Source organism: Thalassophryne amazonica, unplaced genomic scaffold, assembly GCF_902500255.1.
Source record: "Thalassophryne amazonica unplaced genomic scaffold, fThaAma1.1, whole genome shotgun sequence".
In the NCBI taxonomy this organism is placed as follows: Eukaryota; Metazoa; Chordata; class Actinopteri; order Batrachoidiformes; family Batrachoididae; genus Thalassophryne; species Thalassophryne amazonica.
In genome coordinates, this window is record NW_022986275.1 from 245,296 (window position 1) to 267,669 (window position 22,374).

At 40.4% G+C, this 22,374-nt stretch overlaps 1 protein-coding gene across 2 annotated transcripts in view; it reads left to right on the plus strand.

The window, feature by feature from the left end:
- The window catches only part of snrpa1 (small nuclear ribonucleoprotein polypeptide A'), a 71,480-nt gene extending 57,684 nt beyond the window's left edge, over nt 1-13,796 (plus strand). Inside the window, exon 9 of one of the 2 annotated variants that reach the window (XM_034165479.1) lies at nt 13,302-13,796. In XM_034165479.1, the coding sequence (XP_034021370.1) occupies nt 13,302-13,432 (131 nt within the window). In that variant the 3' untranslated portion in view covers nt 13,433-13,796. The remainder of the gene's footprint in view (nt 1-13,301) is intronic. The other variant, XM_034165481.1, reaches the window with a different exon arrangement.
- Nucleotides 13,797-22,374: the final 8,578 nt, after the last annotated feature.

Below are 22,374 nucleotides of genomic sequence, written 5' to 3' on the forward strand. Positions count from 1 at the left end.
GTAATGGAGGAACTTCCAAATGATTTGGAATCGGTTCCTTGGCATGGTTTTGCTAAAGTAAGGTGTAGCATCTACTTCAGCACTCCAGTACAAGTGAAGACTAGGCTTTTTGACATAGCCGGTGAGAAATGTAAGGCCAAGAAATATTTTAAGTTCTAGCACGGACACTGGTTTCCATGCCTTACCTCTGCTATGTGGTAGCTGTTCAGCGTGTGCATTGAAGTACTGATGAGCATACAGGTTTGTCTGTGCCACAATATGATGGAGCAGTTCATCAGTGAGGAACAACTCCAGGAAGTCGGCTGGCTGGTCGCTGTCCAGCGCTGCAGCAGCATTCTGGGGTCCAGGGATGGCAGTAAAGGGCATCTGATTTGGTTGCCAGTCATCCTCACGGCAGCCTCCTGTATCCTTGTCCTGCCTGGAAGCTCTGCCTGATTTATGACATGTAAATTACATAAATGTATTATACACAATTGCCATGAAAATACATTCATATTTATTGCTGTGGTAGGATGCACAGAATTATATAAAATTACATACCTTTATTTTTTGATTTGGTAGCAGGCCTGGGGGTGGGAGCTCTGCTGGATGCACCATCCATAAATTACAGATATATATACAATTTTCATAACATTTTAGACTAAACTAGGATGTGTGGGAAAATGAACATGCAGCAGCATTCAAAACATACCGATGAACATTAGCTCAACTCACCTGTTGCATGTCTTCCTGGGGCATGAGGGGGTCTTGTTACTGAGTTAGATGGCTGAGGGGAACTAGCTCTGCTGGTAGAGTCAGATGATGGTAACCAGTGGTCCAATGAGTCAGGGTCAGGCTCGCTGAAATCCGAACCATCAGAGGAGGGACTCCGTCTGTCTCTTCTCTCGGCGGCACGTCTTTTCCCTCTGGCTTGCACATAGTTGTCTGTGATTTGGGTGCTAGTGGGCAGCGCACTGCCCAAACCTCTGGACATACTCTGCTCCAGAGTTAGGTGTTTCAGGTAGCTCGATGACCGACCCTTCTTACCGCGTCGTCTTGCCATGTTTATCTGTCTGATATAAACAACGCGTCTTCTTCGCACACTTTCTCCAATCACATAGAAACAAATACTGCCCCCTAGATTGTTGCTTACATCCTGCGTAATATAAACTTTATGACTACACTATGTCGCCGGAAAACACACTCTGCAGCTCCAGTGTGAGCTGATTGAATCCCGCTGTCACCGTATTCGTATTTCTTGTGTGTAATTGTTTGATCATGTGTCAGACTTTTTTGATCAGGCTAGCAGTGAGCTAACTGTCTGTGAGCAATCGAGCATTAGCCAGGTCCCCTCTCTCGGCTATCCGTTTACAATGATCAGTCATTTTTTGTTTTTTTGTTTTTTTTTTAAACCAGAGATCAAACAAGTAGACTTAATTTCTTCTCTGAGACAAGGTTAGATGATCACATATCCACACTTACACTGCTACCACCCACAGAATGGGTTCCCTTGTGATTACAACCCCCCCAACATAAAAAACCGTAATTGACTCAATAACGCGTCTTTGGCGCTGAGCGTTACTATTGGAAAAGACGCGTTTAAGCTTCAATGGCACTCAATGACTTAATAGATTAACCAAAAATGATATATTTTGTAAAATAAAATTGAGGTAAAATTAAAGCACTGTGCTAAATACTAGACAGGTATTTTCATTGGTTATGATGTTAATTATTTATATTACAACCAGTGGCATTTGAAAGCGCTGCATCTGGTGATAGTATTTCACAGGACTTTATTTAGAATTCAATTGGTGTGGTGGTGGTACAGTATTTGGCATTATTATGTGCAGGGTTCTCCCCAGACAGTGGAACAACGGCGCCACGCCATCACACTGCCATCAAGCGCTGCTATAGTGTAGTGGCATCTCATGATTTAGCAGGAGACTTGGCAGGAATTATTCAGGTACCGAGACACACCTTGAAATTTTGGTGTTGGATAGCTGCGTGGATTATTTCCATTCTTCTATGTTTTAAAGGACACGTTGCACTGAAATCAGAACATTTCCAAGTGTTTCTGACAACATTTTTTAGAGGAAACCGTGCACATGAATGCTGCTAATGTTAAAAACGGAACCACAGGTGAATTACAAAGTTTATATACGTGTGCTGTGGTGTTATGATGACTCGATTTATTTTTTTTATTTTTTTTTTTAAGTGATAACTGCTGATTTTGATGCAGTCACGGTAAAACCAGCCGCTTTCCACTGTGCAAAAACTTAGTGCGCGTGCACATTGCGTGAGTGTGGTTTAGGGTTAGGGTTACAGAACAGTCTCACTTCAAGACAGACTCAAAGTAAAATAAAAATAAATCTCTACAGCTCCACTGAGAAGAAGAAAAATAAAAACCTGAACCGTCATCCACTTGTGATTTATGAAGTCCACTGCACCAAAGGAGTCCCCACGCACGGATCGTTTTTGCGGAGCTCCTCACAAAGTTCTCTCATGGTTAGAGAACCGTTATCTCCTGAAAATAATGTCTTCCAACTTTTTCCCAATGTAAAAAAAAAAAAAAAAAATCCATCTGCTTGTCCAGCCTGTAAAGAAACCGTGTCATGGAGACGTACCGCATGCGCACACTCACGGCGGGACTAAAATAGTGTCCAGCAACACAAACGGCAGCGTCACCACACGTTAGAATCCAAAATCTGACAGAGTCTGAAAAAATTAAGAGTTTTTGGGGTGAAGTGTGTCGCCTCCTGTCTCTCTGTACAGCCTCTGTAAATCTGAATCTTTAGTTTAGGTTTACCTATCGGACGAAGCAGTGTTCGTTTCTTCACTGTGTCAGCCTGATGTTTCTGCTTTTCCTAAAATGTGCATCACATGCTGAGAAAGACAAGGGGTGGTGGCCAAGTGGTTAATGCGCTTGGTTTCAGTTCAGAAGGTTCTGGGTTCAAATCCCACCCCTGTCACATTTCTCCATGTAATGTGGAGTTGTGTCAGGAAGGGCATCCGGCGTAAAACCTGTGCCAATTCAACATGCAGATCCACCTTGGATTTGCTGTGGCGACCCCAAGTGTAAACAAGGGAGCAGCCGAAGGGACTTACTTGCTGAGAAATGCAAACAAATGCACAGTAATAAGATGTTTTCCAGAAATAAACCTGCTGACTCGGGGAGGAAAGCTGGACCTTTTCTTTTTCTATTTTTATTTTATTTTTTGACAGTATAGAGAAGTGTCAAAATCTGAATCACAATCACATTTACAAGCCATCAGAATAGGTTTTATTTGTCAAGTATCCACATAATACAAGGAATTTGACTTAAGTTTGAGTTGCACTCTCTCTGTATGGCAAGTACAAATATACACTAAACACTGAATAATTCAAAATAATAAAATGTGCAAATGAAATGTGCCAGTAAAATGAATTTTTCAATTTTTAATTTCAATTTATTTTCCTTTATATAGCGCCAAATCACAACAGAGTTGCCTCAAAGCGCTTCACACAGGTAAGGTCTAATCTTACCAACCCCCAGAGCAACAGTGGTAAGGAAAAACTCCCTCTGAGGAAGAAACCTCAAGCAGACCAGACTCAAAAGGGGTGACCCTCTGCTTGGGCCATGCTACAAACATAAATTACAGAAATAATTCACAGAACAATTCACGAATGAATATACAAGAAATTGCTGTTGGCGTACAGGACAGGAGGATCGCCAACACAAACACAACTCCCATCTCTGGATGGGGCTGCACCTTAAACAGAGGAAAAAAAAAAAACAGAATCAGGCATCAGAAAGACAAAAAAAAAAATACTGTATAATTTGCCAGCATTAAACAACAAGAAAGACAGGGAAATACTAAGGTGATCGCCGGCCACTAGCCCTAAACTTCACTAAAAGACCCAGAATTTTGGTAAAGTTGAGGCTGCAGCCCGCTCCAATTACTAATAAATGAATTAAGAGTAAAAAGTGTAAAACAAAACTGTACCAGTATGCTAGCCATATGAAAGGGAAAATAAGTGCGTCTTAAGTCTGGACTTGAAAATCTCCACAGAATCTGACTGTTTTATTGACGCAGGGAGATCATTCCACAGAACAGGGGCACAATAAGAGAAAGCTCTGTGACCCGCAGACTTCTTATTCACCTTAGGGACACAAAGTAGTCCTGCACCCTGAGAACGTAAAGCCCAGGCCGGTACGTAAGGTTTAATTAGGTCAGCTAGGTAGGGAGGTGCCAGTCCATGAATAATTTTATAGGTTAGTAGCAGAACCTTAAAATCTGATCTCACTGGGACAGGAAGCCAGTGAAGAGACACCAAAATGGGTGTAATGTGGTCAAACTTTCTGCTTCGTGTTAAAAGTCTGGCTGCAGCATTTTGAACCAATTGGAGACCCCTAATGCTAGACTGCGGTAAACCAGAAAATAGAACATTGCAGTAGTCCAATCTAGAAGAGATAAATGCATGGATCAGGGTCTCAGCATCAGCCATAGACAGGATGGGATGAATCTTAGCTGTATTTCGCAGGTGGAAGAAAGCAGTCCTAGTAATATTTCTAATGTGGAGGTCAAAGGACAATGAAGGATCAAAAATTACCCCAAGGTTCCTCACTTTGTCAGTGTGATGTATGACACACGAGCCGAGGCTGAGCGTTAACTGGTCAAATTGATGCCGATGTCTCACTGGACCAAGAACCATCATTTTAGTCTTATCAGAGTTTAAAAGTAGGAAGTTTCTAGACATCCAACGTCTCATTGCTGCAAGGCAATCTTCTAAGGATTTTATGTGAACAAGATTACCAGCAGTTAATCGGCATGTATAACTGAGTATCATATGCATAGCAGTGAAAGGTAATCCCAAAACACCGCAATATGTGCCCAAAGGGTGCTATATAAAGGGAGAAAAGCAGGGGGCCTAAGACAGACCCTTGTGGAACCCCAAATTTCATGTCACTAAGGTTAGATGTAGTGTTACTGTACAAAACACAGTGAGAACGACTGGTCAAGTATGACGTCAGCCATGTAAGGGCACTCCCAGTAATCCCAAAATGATTTTCCAGCCTATCAAGTAGAATATGATGATCCACTGTATCAAATGCAGCACTGAGATCTAACAGCAACAGAACCGTAGTGGTGTCCGAATCCATTGTAAGCAGAAGATCATTCACCACTTTAGTGAGAGCCGTGTCTGTGGAATGATATTTTCTAAAAGCAGACTTCAGTGGCTCAAAGAGATTATTCTCAGTAAGATAGTCTACGAGCTGCCGAGACACTGCTTTTTCCAGAATTAGAGAAAAATGATAGATTTGATATCGGCCGATAGTTTTTCAATACACTAGGGTCAAGATTAGATTCCTTAAGTAATGGTTTAATCACTGCAGATTTGAAACATTTAGGAACAGATCCAGAAGTTAAAGAAAGATTAATAATTTCCAGCACAGTCGGCCCAAGAGTGGACCACAGGTCCTTAAACAATTTTGTTGGTATAGGATCAAATAAACAGGTTGTGGTTTTTGTTGACATTACGAGTTTTGTCAGCATGCCTAGTGAGATACTATCAAATTCTGTAAATCTAGGTAATACCTCAGTAGTGGCGCCCTCATCAATAGCAGGGTCTAGTGGCTGGGTGAAGGCATGCCGGGATATGTTTAACCTGATGTCTTCTATTTTCTTCCCAAAGTAATCCAGGAAATCTTGTGCTGTAAAAGGAGAGTGAACTATAGGTGGTTGTCCATGAATAAGTGTTGCCACCGTGTCGAATAAGAACTTTGAGTTATGCTTGTTTTTGTTGATCAAATCAGAGTAGTAGGTCCGCTTTGTAGCCAGTAATGCATGCTTATAGTCTAAGATAGCATCACGCCACGCAAGGTGAAATACTTCTAATTTTGAACGACGCCATTTCCGTTCTAGACCTCTTGCTTTATGCTTGAGGTCACGCAGATAATCATTGAACCAAGGTGACTGTGATTTGGGGGAGTGCGGTTTTAACACAGGTGGCGCAATCATGTCGTGTAGTTTTGAGCACTGAGTTTAAACTATCCACAAGTCTGTCTACTGACTGGGTATTTGTCAAATATAAAGCTAAGACATCAGGCAGTCTAGCTTCGAGTTCAGTCTTAGTTGAGGAGTTGATGCATCGCCGTAATGATAAATAAGGTTGTTGTTCCACTAAACATGGCAGCGAAACTGTAAACTTAATAAGTGAGTGATCAGACACCACTGATGTAAGAGGCATGATGTCAATATTCGTGACAGCAATACCACGTATGAGAACCAGATCCAGGGTATTTCCACTAATGTGCGTCGAATCCCGAATGCATTGCCAAAATCCTAATGCATCCACAATTTCCAAATGATTTGCAGAGGGGATCAGAAGGCTTATTTATATTAATGTTAAAGTCACCAATGATCAGAATGTTATCTACACTAGTTGACAAGCTAGAGATGAATGCACCAAATTCATCTAAGAATTCAGAATAAGGGCCAGGAGGCCTATATACAGTGACAAAGTAATATGACTGATTTTTATTCTTCTGACCTTGGCAAAGTGTAATATCCTGAGCAGAGCAGAGAATCAGATGCTCAAACGAGCCCCCAACAGCTAATAAGCTAAACCTAGATTTATAAATAAGAGCAACACCCCCGCCTTGCTTCGCATCACAAGGGATGTGACTAAATGTATATGCTGGTGGGCAGGCCTCATTTAAGGGGAGGACAGCTGTAGGTTTAAGCCAGGTTTCACATAGCCCAATCATATCTAAGTGATGATCAATAATTAGATCATTGATCAACAATGATTTTGAGGACAGTGATCTTATGTTAATGAGACCCAGTCTAAGGTCCTCAGTGGGGTTGACAGTTGAACTGTTTGGGTTTAGGGGTGGTTCCAGAGTAGCATATATAAGATGCGTAGAAGTAGGTTTAGGTTTAAGACATTCCACGCGCATTGTAGGTAGCAGACACAAAGTCTTTGCTATTGCTGGAACAACCACTGGGCCATCCTCAATTTTGACATCATCCAATATTGTAATGGGTATTAAGTTTGGAAAGCATATCCCTCTATGATTTTTATGGACACGACTACGGAAGCAGGCCACAGTCTCAACTTGTTGAAATTCCCTCCCTGGCAAATAAACTGCACTATCACCATAGTGGATTTTTTTGCACTAAATTCCCCACTAAGCTAATGGATTCCACACCCACATTTGTCATAAGCCTTGCAGGGTCTATAATCACCTTCTCTGTGGCCTGCTGTAGATTCCTAATGTTACCCTCCCTGTAGAGCTCTATCTATGTTCGCAGACAAGATGGTGGCGCCTTCCCCAGTAGGGTGGAGGTCGTCCGGCATCAGCAAGCCACGGCAGCCCCAGAACAAAGGCCAGTTATCAATGAAGCTAAAGCCTTGCTGTTTACAAAACTGCGCCAGCCACCTATTTAACGATGTCAGCCTGCTAAATGCCTCATCAGTACCCCGGGAAGGGAGAGGACCAGAGACTATTAATTGATGTTGACACATCTTTCTGGCAATGTCACAAGTCCTCTCTATGTCCATTTTTGTGACCTCTGAGTGCTTCATCCTGATATCATTGGTGCCGACGTGAATAACTATGTGACTATATCTCATGTCATGTTCCTTCGTCTGTCTTCCCTTCTACAGCATCAGCACCCTAAGATGGGATGCAGTGTCGGGAGCTCTGGCCCCAGGAATACATTTAACGTCAGCCGGCGTCTTTAACCTGACTTTGTGGGTGATAGAATCTCCTATCACTAAAGTCCGGTGTTTTGGCCTGGAAATGGGAGTAGAAGTCACTTGTGGGCTCGGAGACTCCACATCAGGTACATCCAAGGGGGAGAACCAATTCACAGTTCGCAAACGCGAGTGTGATCGGGGTGCCACAACAGGGCACCAAGCCCTATGGGGCTTCCTCCTCCTCGCCACAGTCCGAAAACCGTCCTCCACAGCCGGCGTTTCTAGGCTAATGCTGATGGGCTCGCTAGCCAGCCCAACACTAACCTTATCTGGAGTTCCCGTAACATCTAACTCCACTGCACTAAGAAGCTGCTCTAACTTACGGACACGGCTCTCTAAGAGAGCGACCCTATCATCCAACATCACGTAGGATTTATGGAGGGTGTAAACTACTTTACTTTGCGCACTAGGAAATTCAAGAGTATAGCCAGGCAAGCACAAGCTAACCAATAATGGATAAGCTAACCACTCCTAAGGCTCACACAGATGCAAATAAATGAATTAAATTTCACAGCAGTTACACTGAAAGAGTAGCAGAAGTATTAGAAATGTAGGAACAGTGTATATATGTATATATATATATATATATATATATATATATATATATATATATATATATATATACGAGGTCTGTCCATAAAGTATAGGTCCTTTTAATTTTTTTCAAAACTATATGGATTTCATTCATATGTTTTTACGTCAGACATGCTTGAACCCTCGTGCGCATGCGTGAGTTTTTCCACGCCTGTCGGTGACGTCATTCGCCTGTGAGCACTCCTTGTGGGAGGAGTCGTCCAGCCCCTCGTCGGAATTCCTTTGTCTGAGAAGTTGCTGAGAGACTGGCGCTTTGTTTGATCAAAATTTTTTCTAAACCTGTGAGACACATCAAAGTGGACACGGTTCGAAAAATTAAGATGGTTTTCAGTGAAAATTTTAACGGCTGATGAGAGATTTTGAGGTGATACTGTCGCTTTAAGGACTTCCCACGGAGCGAGACGTCGTGCAGCGCTCTCAGGCGCCGTCGTCAACCTGTTTCAAGCTGAAAACCTCCACATTTCAGGCTCTATTGATCCAGGACGTCGTGAGAGAACAGAGAAGTTTCAGAATGAAATGAAAGACGTGTGGACGGGTCCGCGCGTCGGGACGCAGCCGGCGCGGTGCGGCAGCACAGGAAAAACACTTCCGTGTTGATAACCATTTGTAAAATCCAGGTGGCTTTTGATGGCTTTCAGTGGAGTGAGTATATGAGAAATTGTTTAACAGCTGGGCATGTTCCAACTTCTCCTTAAGGCTTCCAACAGAGGTGTTTTTCCAGTGGCGGAGCGTCGCGGCGGCTGCGAGCCGACGCTGCAATCCGTCCGCACGTCTTTCATTAAAAAAATCTCCTTTAACAGTGGAATATCCGGATAAAATGCTGAAACTGACTTCTTCTGAAACTTCTCTGTTCTCTCACGACGTCCTGGATCAATAGAGCCTGAAATGTGGAGGTTTTCAGCTTGAAACAGGTTGACGACGGCGCCTGAGAGCGCTGCACGACGTCTCGCTCCGTGGGAAGTCCTTAAAGCGACAGTATCACCTCAAAATCTCTCATCAGCCGTTAAAATTTTCACTGAAAACCAGCTTAATTTTTCGAACCGTGTCCACTTCGATGTGTCTCACAGGTTTACAAAAAATTTTGATCAAACAAAGCGCCAGTCTCTCAGCAACTTCTCAGACAAAGGAATTCCGACGAGGGGCTGGACGACTCCTCCCACAAGGAGTGCTCACAGGCGAATGACGTCACCGACAGGCGTGGAAAAACTCACGCATGCGCACGAGGGTTCAAGCATGTCTGACGTAAAAACATATGAATGAAATCCATATAGTTTTTGAAAAAAATTAAAAGGACCTATACTTTATGGACAGACCTCGTGTATATATACCACTCCTAAGATTAACACAAGAGTAAAGTACTAAGCTAAAGTTCACAACAGTTACACTAACAGTTAACTAACAGAAGTATATAAAAAAGAAATGAAAACGAGGGTCCGAAGTCACTAACGCAAGCTAACTGCTAGCGAAAATGCTAGCCACTCCTAAGATTTACACAGAAGTAAAATAATTACTTAAAATTCACAGCAGTTCGACTGAAAAACTAACAGAAGTATTAACCATCTAAAAAGAACCAGCTATAAAAATAACGACGGGTGGGAAGGGAGGAGTCGACCTAGCTAGCGAATGCTAACTGCTAGCGAATTACAGCAGGACTATAGTTAAATAATGTTCAGAGTAAACCAAATCAAATCAATTTTATTTATATAGCGCCAAATCACAACAAACAGTTGCCCCAAGGTGCTTTATATTGTAAGGCAAAAGCCATACAATAATTACAGAAAAACCCCAACGGTCAAAACGACCCCCTGTGAGCAAGCACTTGGCGACAGTGGGAAGGAAAACTCCCTTTTAACAGGAAGAAACCTCCAGCAGAACCAGGCTCAGGGAGGGGCAGTCTTCTGCTGGGACTGGTTGGGGCTGAGGGAGAGAACCAGGAAAAAGACATGCTGTGGAAGAGAGCAGAGATCAATCACTAATGATTAAATGCAGGATGGTGCATACAGAGCAAAAAGAGAAAGAAACACTCAGTGCATCATGGGAACCCCCCAGCAGTCTAAGTCTATAGCAGCATAACTAAGGGATGGTTCAGGGTCACCTGATCCAGCCCTAACTATAAGCTTTAGCAAAAAGGAAAGTTTTAAGCCTAATCTTAAAAGTAGAGAGGGTGTCTATCCCCCTGATCTGAATTGGGAGCTGTTCCAGAGGAGAGGAGCCTGAAAGCTGAAGGCTCTGCCTCCCATTCTACTCTTACAAACCCTAGGAACTACAAGTAAGCCTGCAGTCTGAGAGCGAAGCGCTCTATTGGGGTGATATGGTACTAAGAGTTCCCTAAGATAAGATGGGACCTAATTATTCAAAACCTTATAAGTAAGAAGAAGAATTTTAAATTGTATTCTAGAATTAACAGGAAGCCAATGAAGAGAGGCCAATATGGGTGAGATATGCTCTCTCCTTCTAGTCCCCGTCAGTACTCTAGCTGCAGCATTCTGAATTAACTGAAGGCTTTTCAGGGAACTTTTAGGACAACCTGATAATAATGAATTACAATTGTCCAGAAGAGTGCTAAACAGAAATAAAAGAAACGTATACAACCGTGTGAAGTTCAGAATAGCGTCACAACAACAAACAATCTGTCGGAAACAACTTGCCAGATCTGTGAGCCAGCGTCAGCCAACAACCATGAAATGTGCAATAAGAGGAAAACCAATTGTGTGAAACAGACAACACGATTGAAGTTAAGTTGTATGTGGAGTAGCTGAATGAGTGCATTTTTTTGTCATGTTAAGTTGTTTATCAGTGTGACAGCCTGTGGGAAGAAAGGCCTCCTGTGTCTGGTTGTTTTGATGTACAGAGCTCTGCAAGGTCAACCTGTGGGGAAGAGTTTAAACAGTGTGTATGTGTGTCCAGGGTGTGAGAGGTCTGCAGAGATGTTACCAGCTCTCATCCTGGTCCTGGACTGGTATAAGTCCTGGATGGAGGGCAGACTGGCTCTGACAATTTGCAGATGTTACCGTTAGGGGTTGCACGACTTTCAAGGCTGATGTCAACATGATAAAAGTCGAGTCGACAGCAAGTAGTCGCTGTGACGTCATACGAACTCGAGACACGATGCTTTGTAGTAACTTACAGGCTTTATCACAGATAAAATGTTATTTATGCAGAATAACAAATAAATAAACAAAAACAAAACACTGGGAGCCTATATTTATGCTCTACCATTTGACATACTGCAAATAAGTCAGTGGAAAACAAAAATTATTATTAGGCTGCAAAAATGAAAGAAACATGCCTATTTTAGACAAACAAAACCAAAGAAAACTATCATAAACAAAAGGCGGCCCGGTTTAGTAAAGTTCACTCAGTGTCAGTCTCCATACATGACACACGTTCAATAATTGCTGTAGCCCAACAGAACTGGGACTGAACAAAACAGTCATCAGCATACATCAAATGGTTCACCACTGGTTCACCACTGTGTCCCCAACCACACAACCAGTTCTACACCCATTCAGCTGTTCAGACAGACCATTCATATAAAAATTAAATGAAATTGGAGGCAAAATCCTCCCTTGTCTGACTCCACTGCTGACCTGGAAAGGGGAAGATATACAATCATACCAATACATAAATAGCCTCACTATGGATTTGGGAACGCCAGCATCACTCAATTTTCTGAACAATTTTCCATGGTTCACACGATCAAATGCCTTAGAGGCATCCATGAAACACAAGAGTATTGATGAGTTCTTCCCTTTATAATCACTCGGTAGTTCTTTTAGAACATATATACACAAATCAGTACTATGCATGACTTTAAATCCAAATTGATATTCTGAAGAGATTAGGGTCTGCAGGACCCTGCCGACAACACCAATCACTCCAAGCGCTGATGCTGAAGGGACTGATGTGCTGTTTGAGATACTGAAGGGAAACTGCATTGTCTCTGTCCACTCGACACCGTTGGCAGCACAGAGTCACATGGCAGTATACGCAAATGTCTGCAGTTGTCAGCCATGTCCCACAAAGAGTGCATTGCTCATTATTCTTTGGAATAATCTGTGTCATGTGCACAACACTGTTGTGGGAAATAGCCTGCAGATTTTGAACAAATCCCATTGCTTTTGCTGCCTGGTTTCGGAATTTGCAAAATAAGTGTTACAAGGACTTTAAGTCTCAATTAACACCCTCCAACTAAGCATCTACTTATGCTTAATAATAATAAAGTAGTGTTACTACTTCTGTCAGTAGCATTTTGGGATGAATTGTCCTGTATCGTTATATTTTGTACATTTTGAATAGTTTAATTCATTGACAATTTTTCATAGATTGTATAAGATTTTATTGTAATTCTGTGTGACAGAGACACGCTGACTCACTGTGACACAAGGTGTATTTAGTGTGATTGCCCAATGTTCACGTTGAGTGCACGTAATGATTGCATGCCACAGAGTTTGCACATTACATTATTTCCTTTGCGCACCTCGAACTGGATGCACGGGGGCCCAGCTCGGTGTGGACACAATCTGGACGTGCCGGCAGGATTTGGCGTGGCTGTTCTATTTTGAGGTTCCCTTAAATACGATCAGAATTCTCCAAATGCAGTACGACTGCCCTGTGACCGCAGTTCGAATATTCCCTGCTTCGGATGCAGCTCGATAGTGGTTGCGTGTTCTCTACATTCGTGCTAGCCGTGCAAATTTGTCAGATTTTAAGTGCCACACGAATGCTGCATGAGGAATTCAAATGTAGCTCGAATTGCACGAATGTCATTCGACTGTCCATTCATGCTCTCGTGCAACAGGGAGGACAGTCAAGACATTCAGCCAGGATTCAATGTGCTCCCCCACCCGCCGTTAGGGAGACTTGACACCTAAATTGCTTCCAGTATATGTGGACCTGGGTTTGATTTCTGGTCATGATTTCTCTGTGAAGCCTTGCCATTTAAACACTGGTAATGATGCCTGGTCCTATCTGTGTCACATCAGGTGCAGCTGGTATGGTGGAGGAGGAAGAAGAGGAAGAGAGTGATGCACATATGGGTGTTGGAGAAGAAATGGACGGGGGTGAACAAGATGATGAATACATGGATGACGAGCCTCCTGTTAATGGTTCCTGAAACACCTGAAACCTTTTATGTCTTGAAATGTAGATATGAGTTGGTAATTGTCCAGAAATGTCTTTTATACAAATGGATACATTAAAACGTTTTTTTTTAAGTCTTTTTTTTAACCATTTATTAATCGCATCGCATTCTCAGCCATGAAACCTGTAAAAAATCCTAGGTTCAAGAATTGATGTATACCTGTGTAGATCTTTATCTGTATATTATTTCTGTATATTATTTTAAGTCTGGCTTCCATACATGTAAAGCCACTGGCAATACATGGTAGACCTTTTTTGGGGGAGATTGGGAAAATCAGATAGAATGATTTTCCTACAATTTAAGGGTAAATCATTAAAGCAGGACCAGTTAAAGTACATTTGAATCTCAGAAACATCTTTGAAGTATTTGATGGGTGATTATGAAATGTCAGATGACGGTAACTTCTCAGCTGAAGTACTTGGCTACCTAGCAGAGCCAAGGTGAGACAGGTTTGTCTTTGACAAAACATCATGGCTTGTAAAGAGGATGCTTTGCCACCGATCCACATCAGTTCCATCAGACAGTTTTCTGCTGCTTACTCAATCCTTTATTTCTACAGTCCATTACAGCAGCCAGACGGTGTCCAAAATGTTTTACAGTAAAATCAAAGATCAAGAATTCACAAAAATAAACATACGATAGAGAAGAAAGTCACAGCACCATCAGGTATTTAAAGCTAGTTAAAATAAAAGTCTTCAGCTTTGATTTAAAAAGTGATTGGTCAGAAAAAGTGCATAGATTAGGATGTAGCTTGTTCCACAGTTTGGGTTCAGCTACCGCATAAACACAATCATCCCACACTTTATATTTTTACGTTGGAACATTTAAGTAATGTTGACCAGACGCCCGTATTTTCCTACTGTAAGTGAGGAGAGTTAAAATTACAGACAAGTAGGAAGGTGCAAAACCATCAATAACTTTAAAAACAAACATTAAAATCAATTTAAAATGAATTGGAAGCCAGTGGTGTGACTAAAATACAGAAGTGATATGCTCATTTCCGGAAGTGTTGGTTAAGAGACGCGCACCAGCATTTTGCACAAGTTGGAGGCATGCAAGAGAAGACAGGTTAACACCAGCATAAAGTGCATTACAGTTATCAAGTCTGGAGCTGATGAAAACATGGTTGACAGTCTGAAGATCACGTCTACTGAGAAATGACTGTGGAAATTGCGATATGAAAAAAGAAGCAATTTCCAATTTCAACAACACAACAGCATGTCGCTTTATTTCTCTCTTCACACAATTCACAAGACTTATCACAGCTTGGCCCCACCGATTCAATTCAATGTATTTATATAGCACCAAATAACAGCAAAGCTGCCTCAAGGCACTTCACACAAGTAAGGTCTAACCTTGGGAAAATCTGACGGGCAGAGACAGTTTGTCATATGCATAGCAGGAACAGTCGTCAATTTATTCTCATTAAATATCTGTATATTTATAATTGCAATTTAATACATGATGCGTGTTGTCAGGGTCACATAAGTCAGGAGAATAAGTATCATTGGTTGTGTAAACCAGTTTTTAATGAAAACAACCCCTGAAGAAAATTATTAAAATAATACTGCCCAATTGAATCTTCAATTTTTACAGTATTTCAATAACACAACTTCAATATTTTTCCATAGAGAAAAATGCTGCTTTCATTATATAAGCAAAGCACCACGCAGCAGTGCAAAGCTCGCTAGATGGAGGCACAAACCGGAAATGTAACAAATATCTCTCCAGTGGAGAAAAAGCCACAAACCGGACACGAATTTGTGAAACAGGATGGTAGGGGAAGGTTCCGCCCTTTTCACCTCTGATTGGCTAGAAGGTGTCCACCGTGATTGGCTATTTGATTTGGCCGTAAAACATCTTACGTTCAAATATTTTGAAGTAAATATGTAGAACTGATCAAGGACAAACTATTCAAAACATCTGTGGCTGAAATATGTTAAAATAGTGAGGACGACACAGAGAAATGTCAATTGCCCACGAAAAACCCTGATAATACATTATCCCACCGAACACTATTGTGACCGACCATTAAAAAAAAAAAAACACCTTTTCACCTGCTTCAACATGAAAATTAAAAAAAAAAAAAAAAATCATTTCAAAGGTGTACTAATGGCACATGATTTACATATTTTCATCTGGAAAAAATGTGAAGTAATAAGGTGACTGGTAGTAAGATTACAGAACCAGGGTGAGGTCACTTAAAGTGATATTTTTTTTCTGGCCATGATAATTTGTGCACACGTTTTCCATTAATTGAGCCCATGAATTAATAAACCGTGCTCTCAAATTAATAAAGCGTGCACACGTTTTCCTGGCCGTGATAATCAATCAATCAATTTTTTTTATATAGCGCCAAATCACAACAAACAGTTGCCCCAAGGTGCTTTATATTGTAAGGCAAGGCCATACAATAATTATGTAAAACCCCAACGGTCAAAACGACCCCCTGTGAGCAAGCACTTGGCTACAGTGGGAAGGAAAAACTCCCTTTTAACAGGAAGAAACCTCCAGCAGAACCAGGCTCAGGGAGGGGCAGTCTTCTGCTGGGACTGGTTGGGGCTGAGGGAGAGAACCAGCAAAAAGACATGCTGTGGAGGGGAGCAGAGATCGATCACTAATGATTAAATGCAGAGTGGTGCATACAGAGCAAAAAGAGAAAGAAACAATGCATCATGGGAACCCCCCAGCAGTCTACGTCTATAGCAGCATAACTAAGGGATGGTTCAGGGTCACCTGATCCAGCCCTAACTATAAGCTTTAGCAAAAAGGAAAGTTTTAAGCCTAATCTTAAAAGTAGAGAGGGTGTCTGTCTCCCTGATCTGAATTGGGAGCTGGTTCCACAGGAGAGGAGCCTGAAAGCTGAAGGCTCTGCCTCCCATTCTACTCTTACAAACCCTAGGAACTACAAGTAAGCCTGCAGTCTGAGAGCGAAGTGCTCTATTGGGGTGATATGGTACTACAAGGTCCCTAAGATAAGATGGGACCTGATTATTCAAAACCTTATAAGTAAGAAGAAGAATTTTAAATTCTATTCTAGAATTAACAGGAAGCCAATGAAGAGAGGCCAATATGGGTGAGATATGCTCTCTCCTTCTAGTCCCCGTCAGTACTCTAGCTGCAGCATTTTGAATTAACTGAAGGCTTTTTAGGGAACTTTTAGGACTACCTGATAATAATGAATTACAACAGTCCAGCCTAGAGGAAATAAATGCATGAATTAGTTTTTCAGCATCACTCTGAGACAAGACCATTCTGATTTTAGAGATATTGCGTAAATACAAAAAAGCAGTCCTACATATTTGTTTAATATGCGCTTTGAATGACATATCCTGATCAAAAATGACTCCAAGATTTCTCACAGTATTACTAGAGCTCAGGGTAATGCCATCCAGAGTAAGGATCTGGTTAGACACCATGTTTCTAAGATTTGTGGGGCCAAGTACAATAACTTCAGTTTTATCTGAGTTTAAAAGCAGGAAATTAGAAGTCATCCATGTCTTTATGTCTGTAAGACAATCCTGCAGTTTAGCTAATTGGTGTGTGTCCTCTGGCTTCATGGATAGATAAAGCTGGGTATCATCTGCGTAACAATGAAAATTTAAGCAATACCGTCTAATAATACTGCCTAAGGGAAGCATGTATAAAGTGAATAAAATTGGTCCTAGCACAGAACCTTGTGGAACTCCATAATTAACTTTAGTCTGTGAAGAAGATTCCCCATTTACATGAACAAATTGTAATCTATTAGACAAATATGATTCAAACCACCGCAGCACAGTGCCTTTAATACCTATGGCATGCTCTAATCTCTAATAAAATTTTATGGTCAACAGTATCAAAAGCAGCACTGAGGTCTAACAGAACAAGCACAGAGATGAGTCCACTGTCCGAGGCCATAAGAAGATCATTTGTAACCTTCACTAATGCTGTTTCTGTACTATGATGAATTCTAAAACCTGACTGAAACTCTTCAAATAGACCATTCCTCTGCAGATGATCAGTTAGCTGTTTTACAACTACCCTTTCAAGAATTTTTGAGAGAAAAGGAAGGTTGGAGATTGGCCTATAATTAGCTAAGATAGCTGGGTCAAGTGATGGCTTTTTAAGTAATGGTTTAATTACTGCCACCTTAAAAGCCTGTGGTACATAGCCAACTAACAAAGATAGATTGATCATATTTAAGATCGAAGCATTAAATAATGGTAGGGCTTCCTTGAGCAGCCTGGTAGGAATGGGGTCTAATAAACATGTTGATGGTTTGGATGAAGTAACTAATGAAAATAACTCAGAACAATCGGAGAGAAAGAGTCTAACCAAATACCGGCATCACTGAAAGCAGCCAAAGATAACGATACGTCTTTGGGATGGTTATGAGTAATTTTTTCTCTAATAGTTAAAATTTTGTTAGCAAAGAAAGTCATGAAGTCATTACTAGTTAAAGTTAATGGAATACTCAGCTCAATAGAGCTCTGACTCTTTGTCAGCCTGGCTACAGTGCTGAAAAGAAACCTGGGGTTGTTCTTATTTTCTTCAATTAGTGATGAGTAGAAAGATGTCCTAGCTTTACGGAGGGCTTTTTTTATAGAGCAATAGACTCTTTTTCCAGGCTAAGTGAAGATCTTCTAAATTAGTGAGACGCCATTTCCTCTCCAACTTACGGGTTATCTGCTTTAAGCTACGAGTTTGTGAGTTATACCACGGAGTCAGGCACTTCTGATTTAAAGCTCTCTTTTTCAGAGGAGCTACAGCATCCAAAGTTGTCTTCAATGAGGATGTAAAACTATTGACGAGATACTCTATCTATCTAGAGTTTAGGTAGCTACTCTGCACTGTGTTGGTATATGGCATTAGAGAACATAAAGAAGGAATCATATCCTTAAACCTAGTTACAGCGCTTTCTGAAAGACTTCTAGTGTAATGAAACTTATTCCCCACTGCTGGGTAGTCCATCAGAGTAAATGTAAATGTTATTAAGAAATGATCAGACAGAAGGGAGTTTTCAGGGAATACTGTTAAGTCTTCTATTTCCATACCATAAGTCAGAACAAGATCTAAGATATGATTAAAGTGGTGGGTGGACTCATTTACTTTTTGAGCAAAGCCAATAGAGTCTAATAATAGATTAAATGCAGTGTTGAGGCTGTCATTCTCAGCATCTGTGTGGATGTTAAAATCGCCCACTATAATTATCTTATCTGAGCTAAGCACTAAGTCAGACAAAAGGTCTGAAAATTCACAGAGAAACTCACAGTAACGACCAGGTGGACGATAGATAATAACAAATAAAACTGGTTTTTGGGACTTCCAATTTGGATGGACAAGACTAAGAGTCAAGCTTTCAAATGAATTAAAGCTCTGTCTGGGTTTTTGATTAATTAATAAGCTGAAATGGAAGATTGCTGCTAATCCTCCGCCCCGGCCCGTGCTACGAGCATTCTGACAGTTAGTGTGACTCGGGGGTGTTGACTCATTTAAACTAACATATTCATCCTGCTGTAACCAGGTTTCTGTAAGGCAGAATAAATCAATACGTTGATCAATTATTATATCATTTACAAACAGGGACTTAGAAGAGAGAGACCTAATGTTTAATAGACCACATTTAACTGTTTTAGTCTGTGGTGCAGTTGAAGGTGCTGTATTATTTTTTCTTTTTGAATTTTTATGCTTAAATACATTTGGCAAATGGCCGTGATCATCCGTGCCCACATTTTCCTTTCATCAAGCCCTCGAATTAATAAAACGTGCACACATTTTCCTTTAACTGAACCCTCAAATTAATAAAACGAGCGCACATTTTCCTTTTGTTCAAAATGAACTCCATAATATGAGCTAAATTGTCATCCTCACGACGGGGAGCTGCTTTGCCATCAGTATCCTTTTAAATGTCCTTAAACTCCAGATGATGTCATGATGGGCAGCTGGAGTTGTCTGTATGTCCTTGTGCGCCCAAACCATGATGATACACTCTGACCAGATCCATTTCTAATGGGGAAATGTATCACACTGTCTCCTGGTTTGTTGACTAATAGCCAACATTTATGTGTCAAGACAATATTGAATGCATGTTTTACAAATTGTGGCCACGTTTAAGTAGATCGTGCCCTTGTTTTACTCAAATGATGCTTAAAACGTACGCACAATATAACAAAACGTGCACAATATAACAAAACGAGCGCACAATATAATAAAACGTGCACATAATATAACAAAACGTGCTCACAATATAATAAAATGTGCGCATAATATAACAAAACGTGCTCACGGTATAAAATGAGCGCACAATATAATAAAAAGTGTGTACAATATAACAAAACATGCTCACCATATAATAAAACGTGCGCACGATATAATAAAATGAGTGCACAATATAATAAAACGTGTGTACAATATAACAAAACATGCTCACGGTATAACAAAACGTTCACACAATATAATAAAACGCGCACCATATAACAAAACATGCTCACGATATAATAAAACGAGCGCACAATATAATAAAACTTGTGTACAATATAACAAAACATGCTCACAATATAACAAAACATGCTCACAATATAATAAAAAGTGCTGTTTTACAACTACCCTTTCAAGAATTTTTGAGAGAAAAGGAAGGTTGGAGATTGGCCTATAATTAGCTAAGATAGCTGGGTCAAGTGATGGCTTTTTAAGTAATGGTTTAATTACTGCCACCTTAAAAGCCTGTGGTACATAGCCAACTAACAAAGATAGATTGGTCATATTTAAGATCGAAGCATTAAATAATGGTAGGGCTTCCTTGAGCAGCCTGGTAGGAATGGGGTCTAATAAACATGTTGATGGTTTGGATGAAGTAACTAATGAAAATAACTCAGACAGAACAATCGGAGAGAAAGAGTCTAACCAAATACCGGCATCACTGAAAGCAGCCAAAGATAACGATACGTCTTTGGGATGGTTATGAGTAATTTTTTCTCTAATAGTTAAAATTTTGTTAGCAAAGAAAGTCATGAACTCATTACTAGTTAAAGTTAATGGAATACTCAGCTCAATTGAGCTGAGCTCAATAAATGCAAAAGGAAATAATTTAACAATGACTGCAATGTAAAGTATGATTTCTGTGACATAAACCTCATGATGTTATATATATATATATATATATATATATATATATATATATATATATATATATATATATATATATATATATATATATATAGTCATTTAAACTTGTTATTTCGTCAAAATATGTAATTGCCTGCCGGGTCCACGTTTTGTACTATGATCAAGGTGAAATGACAGTGAAAGTGTGTGTTTAGGTGTGTGTTCATGGTGTTTAGGTGTATAGCATTTGTTCATTGGGGGTTCGGTATGGCCGGGTGGGTGTGCGTGTTTGGGGGTGGATTCGTCGGGCCAATAGTGGGCTGGTCCAGAGGAAAAATGCCAGGGCCGAAATTTGTTCCCAGTCTGACCCTGTGCCCAAACCATGATGATACACTCTGAACAGATCAATTTCTAATGGGGAAATGTATCACACTGTCTCCTGGTTTGTTGACTAATAGCAAACATTTATGTGTCACGACAATATTGAGTGCACATTTTACAAATTATGGCCACGTTTAAGTAGATTGTGCCTTTGTTTTACTCAAACAATGCTTAAAACGTGCACACAATATAATAAAACGTGAGTACAATATAACAAAGCGTGCACACGGTATAATAAAACGAGCGCACAATATAATAAAATGTGCACACAATATAACAAAACGTGCTCACGGTATAATAAAACGAGCTCACAATATAATAAAACGTGAACACGATATAACAAAACGTGCTCACGGTATATTAAAACGAGCGCACAATATAATAAAACGTGAACACGATATAACAAAACGTGCTCACGGTATATTAAAACGAGCGCACAATATAATAAAACGTGAGTACGATATAACAAAACGTGCTCACGGTATATTAAAATGAGTGCACAATATAATAAAACAAGTGCACAATATAAAACGTGCGCACAATATAATAAAACGTGTGCACCATATAACAAAACATGCTCACGGGATAATAAAACGTGAACACGATATAACAAAACGTGCTCACGGTATATTAAAACGAGCTCACAATATAATAAAACGTGAGTACGATATAACAAAACGTGCTCACGGTATATTAAAATGAGTGCACAATATAATAAAACAAGTGCACAATATAAAACGTGCGCACAATATAATAAAACGTGTGCACCATATAACAAAACATGCTCACGGGATAATAAAACGAGCGCACAATATAATAAAACGTGTGTACAATATAACAAAACGTCCTCACAATATAATAAAACGAGTGCACAGTATAATAAAACGTGCGCACGTTTTCCTTTCATTCAAAATTAACTCCATAATATGAGCTAAATTGTCATCCTCACGACGGGGAGCTGCTTCGCCCTCAGTATCCTTTTTAATATCCTTAAACTCCAGATGATGTCATGATGAGCAGCTGGAGTTCTCTGTATGTCCTTGTGCGCCCAAACCATGATGATACATTCTGACCAGATCCATTTCTAATGGGGAAATGTATCATACTGTCTCCTGGTTTGTTGACTAATAGCAAACATTTATGTGTCACGACAATATTGAGTGCCTGTTTTACAAATTATGGCCACGTTTAAGTAGATCATGCCTTTGTTTTACTCAAACAATGCTTAAAACGTGCGCACAATATAATAAAACATGCGCACAATATAATAAAACGTGCGCACGGTATAATAAAATGAGCGCACAATATAATAAAACGTGCGCGCAATATAACAAAACGTGCTTACGGTATAATAAAATGAGCGCACAATATAAAACGAGTGCACAATATAACAAAACGTGCTCACAATATAATAAAACGTGCGCACCATATAACAAAACATGCTCACG